General features: G+C 33.0%; 1 protein-coding gene across 1 annotated transcript in view; it reads left to right on the top strand.

Annotated features, from left to right (window-relative positions):
* Positions 1-2,234: 2,234 nt before the first annotated feature.
* BRWD3 (bromodomain and WD repeat-containing protein) overlaps positions 2,235-12,315 on the top strand; it is a 51,808-nt gene continuing 41,727 nt past the window's right edge. Inside the window, exons 1-8 of the mRNA XM_074172948.1 lie at positions 2,235-2,396; positions 2,450-2,508; positions 2,569-2,598; positions 2,657-2,966; positions 3,021-3,181; positions 5,270-5,601; positions 7,293-7,610; positions 9,489-9,906. Of these exons, the coding sequence (XP_074029049.1) occupies positions 2,360-2,396; positions 2,450-2,508; positions 2,569-2,598; positions 2,657-2,966; positions 3,021-3,181; positions 5,270-5,601; positions 7,293-7,610; positions 9,489-9,906 (1,665 nt within the window). The 5' untranslated portion in view covers positions 2,235-2,359. The remainder of the gene's footprint in view (positions 2,397-2,449; positions 2,509-2,568; positions 2,599-2,656; positions 2,967-3,020; positions 3,182-5,269; positions 5,602-7,292; positions 7,611-9,488; positions 9,907-12,315) is intronic.

Raw genomic sequence — 12,315 nt, 5'->3', positions numbered from 1 at the left:
AATTTTCCAGAAGCTTCTCCTCCAGGCACTTCGAATTTTGTTGAAGTTCATCTTTCAGCGATTTGGTGTTCTCCTCGAGTTTGTTCATTATTGAACTCCAATCACCCCACGAAACTTCAAATAAATATGTTTCGGGATCTCCTCCTGATTCAATCAAGTTGTCCCATAGTCTCTTCTGGAGTACTGATTTTTTTCCGGAAGAATCCAGTTCTCTCTCCTCCAATTCTTGCTTCAATTCGGCAACTTTCAAGTCCACTAGGCGCACTTTCCTTGAACACATTTTATCTCTTACTGTCTATTTTACTCAAAACTGAATATGTCCACTTATTTATTTTCACAAGTCTATTTTTCGCGAGAAAGGTCTATCAGTTTATATTTCCGTCGTCCGGGACTGTCTGCTTCGCGAAACATAATGAATCACCAGTCTATCTGCGCGAAAGTGCGAAAGTTTTATGGTCAATTTCACTGCGATACAAAAATTGTCCACCAAGCGCTCACAAATTTATTTTGAAAATCCACTTCTGATCACCAATTGTAACGAATTAAAGAATTAACTGTCTTGAACAAATTTATTTTAACAATACTTCATTATCACAACTAATTTATTTACACCATTTAGTAACTAACGCTTAATTTATCTTCACCGTTTGTTAACCGCTCGAATCGCTTTCTTGGTACAGACTGCTCTTCGGGACGATTAGCGACGTTTTAATATCGTCAACGAACGTTCCGTATCCCTCTGCGGATTTCGGGACACATCCGGAATTTTTGCGGTATGCGTCATACTGGGAACCGGTCAGGGCCGGCTTCAGATTCATTACAATACATTTTTGTATGGTAATTAGGGGCTTTATTGTTCAAAAAACACACTTTTATGTGAGATTTCCACATGAAAGTTGCAATACTGTGACAGGTGTTTCGCTATACGATAGTTACGATAGTAACAATACTGTTTATACAAATTCGGTGTCGTACTTTTATAGTAATTTGGATTCAGATTACAAAACCGCGGTGGAAATCTTACATTGAAGTGTGTTTTTTGAATACCTACGTTATTTTAATGGATTTTCATCAAGTAGGTAGTATCGTTCAGACGTTCAGTTCTATCATATTTTTTGAGTAAATATAATTTTTGTTATGATAATTGTAAATAATTGGTCAAATAATATACATACTGTAATTATGAAAGTGGATAAAAATTAGGATACCCTGTTGGTAAAAGGTTGAAGTTAGCAAGGTAACATACCTACTGCTCATGTGCAATAATATAGGAAATGCTCAGTCTATATATTATGCAAAATCGTCGGTTAATGGGTGAAAAAAAAGCCTGAATTGTATACCAAAAAGGCTAAACGAAGAGACCATTGAGACTAGCAGCATTCTTAATCACAATGATCGCACAATGATCGCACAATGAATTTACGATGGATAATGGATTTCAGAATGCGACTACTCGGCTTAGCTACGTTCAGATATTTGTTATAAGACGAGTGAAGTGACTATGGAACATTGTGAAAGGTTCGAAAGAATCAATAAACGAAAGAAGAGTGTGAAAATATTGTACAGAGGTTATGTTTGTGTCAAAATGTTTTTAATATTGAGAGAAAAATAGACCAATATATGCCTATGGTTACTATTGCTGTTCTTATTGGAAAATTCATATTCATTTTATTTTTTACAATTTCAGCACCATATTCTCGAACTACTTTTTGAAATCCGGATGTTATGGGGAAACTACCGTTACTGAAATGTTTCGACTTTTTAGGCCGTTGTCTGTTGATATTTCATCCTGACGTTGGATATAGCGATATAACAGATCTCTGAAGATGCCAGCCATTTGCACCAGCGAAAAGTCACATAACAATTCCAAAAGACTATAGCCTAAAAATCCGAAACTACAAATAGATACTGGTCCTAGCGTTTCTTACCGCAATTATTCATCATATTATTTCATTATATTATCATTAATGATAATTTTACAAACAACAATCACAAATGCTGTAATGCAAATGCATGAACATTCAAAATACACTAAAACAATTGCAAATGCGCATGTCACTCTTAAAGTCCATAGCACAGAATACACAAGTCCATAGGCCCAGCATCGTACCGATTGGGTCACTTTTTACTCAACTCATGAATAACGAGCGCAACAAATAGCAATTCTTTCACTCCGTTTCGTAAATCCGAACTATCCGGGAGTGAAAAGAGTTACTGGAGTTGATATCAGAACTCACCTCTTGTAGTTTTTCAATTGTCAACAGTCAATACCCTAACCTTGATGAAAATGTAAATATTAAAGTGGTTGATATGATTTTATACAACAAACTTTGATAAAGTGGAATATCTACTGTAATAAATGATGGAGAATGATACAAATTCAGAATTGAGATCTGGTAATTTTGTTAATTCACAGTAAAGACAGAAGTTATGGAGTCCCGTTTTTCAGATGTATATTTTTTGATCCAAAAATTTTTATCTTGTGGTTCATTGAAGAAGACATTGAAGGTTTGATTTATTATATATTACGTTAATGCCTGTAAATATTCACATAAACTTATTTTTAAGGTATTCAATGAAGAACTGGAAGAACATAAAGTGAGTAATGTGGTATTATTATAAAACATCTTTTATTTTCACAAGGAATTCTTTCAAGGTACTCCCGAAAAGAATCGACTGGGAAGGAAATGAACATGAACGTTCTGTGGATGATATGATTAAACAATTTCCCCATATTCGACCTGATTATTTATTGCATTTGTGTTATCAGGCTACTAATTCATTTTTGAATGGCAGCAGCTCCAATGAAAACTCTAGCAGTTGTAGTAAAAATAGATCTTTTCTAAGTTTCAGACCAAAAAATTATATTGGAAATGATATTTTAACAAATTTCAGACAATATTTCAACTATGTAGCTAGAAGTCACCTAACTCCTATACACAATATAGATGCTCCATTTAATATTGGTTAGTATATAATTATTGTAATTTTGAAACTTGCTGATATAATTTTTTTTTCAGTTAATTCCCTTCGGGGCAGGGAAGTATCAGGACCATTTTCAAGGCAAAGGGCTGTAACTCCAAATATATACAGATCTCTACAGATTCAAAGAACTACTATAGGACACCTTTCGGCAGTATATTGTTTATTATTTGATCATTCAGGAAAATTCATTATAACGGTAAAGTTCATGATTCATATCTATTAAAACTTACTAATAGTGTATTGTGATTTTCGCTATGATAGGTTTACAAAATTGCCAGCCTATTCTCAAAATAAATATCAGTAATTTATTTTTTATTTATATCCATTGGGCTAATTATTCTCAAGTATCTGGAAAACAACTGCTTTTAGAATCAGAGCATCATCTAAAGTTAATTAATAGTGAAAGTAAACTATTGCAAGGACTACATAATATTGAACAATGAAAGGCATGTATCATGGTGATGATGATAAGTGAAATGGCTGTTTCATTTTGAATAACTAGAAATTACAATTGATCACAGATATCCAGGGTCGGCCATTTGCAAACAGTGTTATTATGTTAATGTGTCACAGCTATTTTCTGGGTATTTAGTGAAAAGTGACTAGACTTCATTTATTTAATTCTCCTGCTCTCGGTTTAAATTATCTCAGTGTTTTTTTAATTTCTATTGCCTGCTTATATAATCTTGGATAGTAGCTGTTGAACACTTGGGTCTCTTCAACGTGATAATGTGGATGTTTACTCTTTGAGTTCATGTTCAGCTATTGTTGACTTGTTGATATGCCCCAGATGACAATTTCTCTTGAATTCAGAGATCCCAAGAGGAATTGTCTCTTGGATTCATTTATTTTTGTGGTTCCAATGTATACCGATCCATAACTACAAGGGATACAGCATACCTTCGGTCTTGATGAAGGCTCTCTGAAATCTTAAGGTGACCATAGGCTCTATCTGATAGTTTTATTGGACTGAATATCGATTTCACGTTGGGTTTCTCTAGAATTTCAGTCCAGTTCATAACATTCTTAACGTAGGACAGGTTTTCCTGTCCATCATGTCTGTTCATTAGTACATCCAAGAAATCATCGATTTTTCCTTGGGTTTTTCATTTCATTGAGAACTGAATATTTTAGTAAAGGGAGTTCACATATGAAAGAAATTTCATCATAATCCAGCGAACACTATTATTTCACAGCTGCCTGCTCTAAGGCATATTGTTCAAATTTTTTCACAAAGAAGTTTACTATCACAGCACTTGAAATGATTTTAAGATACCAATGCTTGGTATCTGAACCACCCAAATGAACAGTCATTTAGAGCAATGTTATACAAGATTGAAATTTCCAAATATATGGAGCTAAGCAGGAATCTCAGTACACCGGTATTTCATGATTCTAATTCAGCGCATTCGGTCATCAGCTAATAAATGAATGAAATCTTGTACCAGGCATGAATTTTGATTTTCGTAGATTCGTTTAATTTTTTTTATTTTTTTTTATTATTTCTTTTTTCAATGTATCTAACTTATAACACAAAATGCTGTTTGATGAGCTGCTAAAAGTTATCAACTTTTAAAAAGAAATGCATCATCAGATAACACCTTTGTTATTTATAACTATTGTAATTAACAATTTCTCTCCAGCTGAAATACCTGTCCTGGTAAATAACAATGGTTATTAATATTATCCCCTTGGGGCTCTGCTGTCAGGCTACATTTTAGGTCTGTTGATGGGGGGAATATTATTAATAGTATTTTTTTATAAAGGTGAACAGATAATTTTTTCCAATTACTCATATAGTTACAGAAAGAGTTTTGGTATCATTATTCAAGATCTCTCTACTTCGTCAAGGAGTCCTATAAATAAATATCGATTTGTATGTATTTCTGAAACAAAAAACTTCAAGATGAATATCGGCTCTTCTTCTTGTTGTTTGTTAACACCGTATGAGAATAGTGGCATATATAGAATGTATTTTTGGGGATATATGAGTTGATGGGTAATCTGTATATTTTTTATTATTTTATTGAAAAAATAATTTTTAGCTTTAGAGAGTAAGCTAGGCTTAATCAGAGGGCTGGTATATTTTTTCAGGACAGATTAGTAGAAAGCCAAAAACATTTTTTCCCAAAAAGTAATCTCTCTTGAAAAATATACCTCTTTCAACTTACCTTGAATTCATAACTTACTTCTCACTCTTCAGTTCATAACTTAGGCTGCAAGTCTGAAACACATTTACGCAGTAGAAGATATATTTTATTAAATGTATCCTTTCAATTTGCAGGGGGCAGACGACTTGTTGATAAAACTGTGGTCGGCCTATACTGGAAGGCTTATAGCAGTTTTTCGAGGTGCTTCTTCTGAAATAACCGATATTGCCATCAACTCTGAGAACACTTTATTAGCAGCTGGATCAATTGATAGAATTATCAGAGTGTGGAATTTACAGACTGGATTCCCTGTAATTGTTCTTACTGGCCACAATGGTATGATAACATCTGTAAACTTTTGTCCAACAGCATGTTGGGGTGTAAGGTTTCTGATCAGTACCAGTACTGACGGCTCCATAGCATTCTGGACATATACCTATGAGTCAGGGGTTAAAGCAGAATTCAGGTGAGTTCAGTGCACTGCTACAATGAGTTGATTTATTTCATAGGTGCCAGAAGTAATAATAATGTATTTTTTCATAGAATTGGTTGATACATGGTGAAAAACTATAAGGAGTTCAAAACCATATTCCTAAATTGGAGGTACCAGAAAAAGCCAATATTTAGTGAGATACATGATAAACTATAAGCAGTTTAAAACTTTATATCTATATTCGAGGGACTTGAAAAAGCCAATATTTAATGAAATACTTTGGCCGTTATTGAACGGTTATGTGAAAATTTCACAATGAAGTGTTATCAAATGTATTTACTTATGACTTTCTTTAGTATACATTCCATCTGAAATAAACAACTGCCAAATTTATATCTCAACATTTTCTGAAAATTACAGTATCATTACTGGGATACTCCAAGGTAATCAACTGGCTTCTAAACTTTTTTATTTGTAATTGACATTTCTACATATAATCGTCCAGTTTTTTGATGATTTGACTTTCTGAAGTAATAAAAATTGTGAGAAAACTGTCACTTGAAGCTAATAAAACATCATACAATCATAATGAAATAATTACAAATCAAAAATTAAAAACAAAGAATTTGGGCAGAGTTTAAATTAAAAGCAAAAGTTTAGAAGTAATCAGTCCATATAAGGTGATTTCATGAAACCCCGAATTGAATAAAAACAATTTTTGTGTGATATCAAATGGTAAATGCTTGTAAAGCTTAAAATCTAGTGAGTTTCGAGTTGACATTTCGAATCAGAGGCTGTCTGATCTTTAGTCTATATCTGGTGGGATCATTATTGTGAAAGTCAGATTGGACGAGAAGTGTACCTTTTATTTTATGAATCTCCAGCAAACTGGTTAGGCAAATTTAGAACCTTATCAAAAATCAAAAGAGATTTGCATTGTTCGTTGAAAAGCTCCAGCTATTATTCTAATAGCTTTTCACATAAAGATCCTTTGAGCATGAGAGGATTTTCCCCATAAAAGAGTTCCATAAATTAGGTGAGAGTGATAGGAAGTTAATAATGTGTGGTGACTCAGATTCCTTTTCTGTTGGGAAATAAGGTAGAGTTGAGTTGATAATTTATTGTCCCTATTTAATGAAAGCTTGTTAAGAGTGAACCAGTTTTCTGCATTCCATTCAATTTCATTACTTTCTGATATCCGAACTGGACTGAATTGCTGCGGTATCGTACACAAAGCAAATGACTTTGTTAGGTGGTAAATAACGGAACAGGTTTATTAAATATATTACATTTGTTTGAAGGTGATTCACAATGTTTCGAGGTGTATTTCATCAGTTCGGACTTCCATTGTCTAATATAATATGCATTGATTTGAAATCCCTGAAACAAATTAAAAAGATTAACCGATAATAACAATTTTATTAAACAAAAAACTGAAATTACAAAGAAATAACATACAAGCAACAACAAAAAAAATAAAAAATAGAATAATTAATAAAAGCTGAAAATCAAAAAATTAAAAAATATTAACAAAAAGTGAATAATAAAAATTAGAAAATTCCAAACCAAGTTGCGTCACGACGTTTTGATTGTTAGTATCCACAATCGTTTTCGGGTCATAACTGGGTAATAATTGGGTAATAATTAGAAAAATTATTGGTTTTTTAGCTAGATAATTGAATTGAACCGTTTTGTACACCATTATGTTGAATTCGTATTTTCAGAAAAACTCCCATTCTCTATCAAGAGAAAATTCGACCTGGTCAGGCCCAAATGATATGTTCTTCGTTTAGTCCCGGTGGCACATTTTTAGCTACTGGTTCAGCAGATCATCACGTTCGAGTTTATTACATGAAGGGAGACGAAGGACCTACTCGAATTCTGGAAATGGAAGCTCATAGTGACAGAGTAGATTCTATACAATGGGCGCATGGTGGACTCAAATTTTTGTCTGGAAGTAAAGATGGCATGGCAATAATTTGGTGGTTTGAACGACAGCAGTGGAAGAGTATTCATTTGGATATGTCTGCAAAATTGCCAAGGTATGACTTCTTGAAAAAATTTTTGTGAAGGTTACCAAATCTGAACAAATAGTATAAAGTAGGAAGATTGGTTTTCAATGAATAAATTCCAAAAACGATTCAATTTGTAATATTCTTTCTTATATAGAAAACTACATTGTCAGTGAGTAACATGAGCTGTATTTTATTAAAAAAATTGCAATAATCTATTGTGCCACAGTGTCTTGAAAGCCGCACCTGAGCTCGGCTACATGTAAAGTGGGCGTCACTGAGGTGAGGGAAGGGAATCTGTTTCTAATTAAGGTACCTGAAATTCCCCAAAATCAATCTATTTTGCTACCGTAAAATAAAACGACAATGAATATTGATTACAGAGAAGCTCTAAACCATTACCTTAACTGATCTATGTTGCCATAAATGAAATATTATTCTGTTTAAATACAGTTGGCTCTTTTTAATTGAATTTGTAGTGTAAGAGTTTGGAAATCTAGTTAACTATGAATTTTTATGTAATATTGGACTAGAAAAAATTCAAAATATACAACATGAATCGGTTTTACAGGTGAGACTAACTAGACTAGACCGATGACTCATACTATTAGAAAGTTACATTAGGCAGTAGTAACATTTTTTACTATTTATTCAAATAAACTTGTATCCTCGGGATTGGTATCTACACTTGTGAGTTATTCATATTCTGAAGTTGATTCGGGTACAAGCTATTGTGTAGAATATGTTCAAGATATAACCATAAGATGATGACTCATCAAGATGAATAAACCTCTGAAGAAGCCAGAGCCACTTGTGCTGGCGAAACGTTACGATACAGTTCCAAACCACGACGGCCTTCAAACTCAAATGAAGATCGTAATAACCAATTCATTAAAAACTAAATAATTTATAAATAGTACAAAAATTATAAATAAAAACTTATGTAAATCTTGCCTAGATTGTTTGGTTACCACAGTTGTTGAATTAGGAATAATAAGAGAAAAAGTCGAATGGAGACAAGGAATTAATTGCAATTTTCTACCCTAAAAACCATTAGCGGACGAAAAAAAGGCAAGAGACCATTTTTATGAGAAGATAGAGAGCAAGTAAAAAAACAATATTTGGAAAAAGGACAGTGGCGTATCATGATTTTGATGAAAAATACGACAGGGCATGTTAGCAGGGACGCTACTGATGAACATTAAGAAAACCTTTACAATGGATGTTTATGCATACTGGGGAGAAACGATTTTTTTGTTAAATTTCAACATCCTGTGTATCAGAAATAAATGAATGCTAATCCACGTTCATATAAAGAATTTTTCTTGAAATCATCCAAGGATTATTGCCCTTCAAAATCAGCATTCATTTATGAAACACCCTGTATAATGAATTGAAAAAAAAAACTATAAATTGTGCTCATGCGAAGCAGGCGCACCTTGCTAGTTAGATATGAAATTAATTAATATTTTTACAAATAGTTTATGACTCATTATCATTATTAAAGAGGTTATGTCATTCAAGTAAAACTGAAGTTTGAAATGTTTATATTTCTTTCTCTGGAAAATTTTGCTAACCATTTCTCTTGATGATGATGTTGTAAGTTGATATAAACTTTTAAAAAATCATCAACTCCATATAAACGTATATAATGCATGAAATAAAATAATTTTGCATTAATATTCCCAACAAAACCACTTGTATTCGTCTTGAAGATAAAGTAGAACAAATAATATCTTAAATGTTCTGAAATATTTCTGGATACAAAGAGTAGAAATAGAATGTTTCAATTTTGATGTAATTTTCATATCTGCAATTCATGCTTTTAATTTATGATGTTTCTCTTTTTGAACATTTTTTCAATTTTGAGATCTACTTGGACTTGAAATTTAATGCTTGTGGTTCCAGTACAACAAATACTTCAGAAAGTGACACAAAGAAGCTGAAGGTTACAATGGTGTGTTGGAACAAAGCTGATTCTTGGGTGGTCACGGCAGTTAGTGATTACACATTGAAAATCTGGACCGCAACTAAGGGACAACTGATAAAGATTCTTTCTGGACACTCCGATGAAATCTATGTTTTGGAGGCCCACCCTTCTGATAATAACATTATATTATCAGCTGGACATGATGGTCAATTACTCATCTGGGATATTTTGAAAGGTGAAATAGTATTTCGATTCTTGAATACAATTGAAGGCCAAGGATTCGGTGCTCTTTTTGATGTCAAGTGGAGCCCAAATGGATGCATGATAGCTGCCTCTGATTCACATGGACATATCCTCACTTTTGGGTTTGGAAATGGTAGCCCCTTCTTTGAACAGGTAAGTTACTCTTTTTCTCAACCTTTTTTCATTAGGAAATCAGATGTGTATGCTTGATTTTGAATTTTTTAAAGTTGTTATAATCAAAGACAACTGATGACATCAGTTATCTGTTTTTCTGTTTCCGTGCTCCCACACAAACGGCAACACAAATATACACGAAGACATCATACATTATGGGTCATAATCACACATTGTTAACAATTTGAATCATTATATAAAAAAATATTCGACATTGGATACAAGTTGAAAAAATTCTACTTCAAACAAAATTAAATACAATATAGTAATTGAATTTTTGGAAAACATGAAGTTTTTGGCTTTCTACCACTCCACCTTGATACAAAAAAAAAGGGATGAGGGATTCTTCAAAAGAAAAGAAGGAAGTAATCAATTTGAAAATAAGTAACTCTATACATGGATGTGTAGATCATGCAAAAAAGTAACTTTCAGACACAAACTGAAAGAAAGTCCTCCTGAAACAGCTACTTCCATATAAACATTGAATTACACGAAAGAAACAAAAATTCTTTCGAAACAAATACTACTATATGAACACTGAATTATACAGAAGATACTTTTCTCTACTCAGTTTTTATTTCAAACATTCGTTGTAGAATAAAAATCGGATATCATTCACATGAGTTCTACTTTGAATGAATGGTAATAAATTGCACTTACATGGAACACTGTCACTCTCACTGGTATACACCAATGTTTCGCCTTAAGACACTTGCCCCAAGGCTCTTCAGTACCAAATTGGATAACATTATAGAAAATACAGACAATTCATTCATGAATTACGATTTTTTAATGTCACGGAATAAGCTTGATCTGCTTATGTCATCATAAAAAATAAAAAAATGAAAGCAAAATTCTAATTATCCCATAAATGTATGTCTATAAAATTTATAAATAAAATTAGATCATAAATGGATGAATACCCATATACACACATGAATTTATATCTACACATATCACAATTAAGAGTTGTTGAAGCAGTCTTATCAAATATGATGAAAAAATCGGTAGTTTCATGTGTGGCAAAAAAAAGAAAAGAAAAAAAAAATCACAAGATTAATCTATCAGGAGCTCTAACTATTCGACCACTTCTAGTTGTGATTTCACTTTGATTAGTGGACTCAGTATTATGGATGCCAATTTCACATTTCGGTTCGGAAACTTCTTCATTGTTTATGATAATTTGTTGAGGATTTTCAGTAGGAGATGTCGATTTTCGTAATGGTCTAAGGTGTTGCCTATTTCGACGATAATGAGCATTATCAACTTCAACATTATAATCATTGGGGCCCGTTTTATTCAAAATAGTTCCCTGTTTCCATTTCCGACATTTTTCTTGAACTAATACTGGCTGATTGTACTGAAAATCGTTGAGTTTTTAGGTGCCAACATCATAGTAAGTCTTTTGGCTTTCTTGAAGACACTTTAGTTTCTCTCTTATACCCTGAATTGAATATTTTGGCGCAAGAACTTGTTGGCTTACTGGCAATGTTGTTCTCAGTTTACGTCCCATGAGAAGATCACAAGGGGCAGGTAAATGTTGTTCTGGCGTGGTATTATAATCGAGAATCGCCAAGAATGGATCCCCTCCATCTTGAATGGTTTTAGTAAGTAAGCTCTTGACAGTTTGGATGGCTCTTTCAACCATTCCGTTAGATTTTGGGTAGTATGGACTAGATGTTGACAATACGATGTCATATTTTCTACCAAATTGTTGAAATTCATATGACGTGAAAGGAGGTCCACAGTCTGAAAAAATTTCTTGAGGTAGTCCGTTTGCTGAGAATATATTTTTCAAAGTAGAAATCACGGTTTCTCCTGTCTTATTAGTTATTCTATGTACAACAGTGAATTTGCTGAAGTAATCTACGGCGACAAGAAAATCTTGGGTACTAATAGATTTAAAATCTATGCCAATTTTTTGCCATGGGAGGCTAGGAATATCGTGTGGCGTTAAAGGTTCTCTGGGGTTAGATTTAATATATGATTGACATAATAGACAAGGAAGAACAAGCTTTTCAATATCTCTAGACCAGCCAGGGTAGTAAATGGCCTCCTCTGCTCGTTTTTTACAGGCAACTACACCCTGATGAGATTGATGCATCAAGTTCAAAAACTCTTGTCTGAGGCTACGTGGAATGATAAGCCGCTTTTTATAAAAAAGCACATCTTTGTGCGAAAAAATATCATCTTTGATATCCCAGTACTTTTTTATTTCACACTGAACATTAGCTTTGTGTTTTGGCCACCCGTTCAAGACATAATATTTAACTTTTTGGAGTTCAGGATCATCATTTATTGCTTCTTGTAATCTTTTTTGATTCTCTGGTCTGGTTGCTATTACAGAAAATACCTTCAAATTTGTTTCTAGATAGTCTGTATTTATAG

Source organism: Leptinotarsa decemlineata, unplaced genomic scaffold (assembly GCF_025532065.1).
Source record: "Leptinotarsa decemlineata unplaced genomic scaffold, Ldec_3_MD MMD2_tig00000199_RagTag_RagTag, whole genome shotgun sequence".
Lineage (NCBI taxonomy): Eukaryota > Metazoa > Arthropoda > Insecta > Coleoptera > Chrysomelidae > Leptinotarsa > Leptinotarsa decemlineata.
The sequence above is the reverse complement of the archived record's forward strand: the minus strand, read 5'-3'. Positions and strand labels throughout refer to the sequence as shown.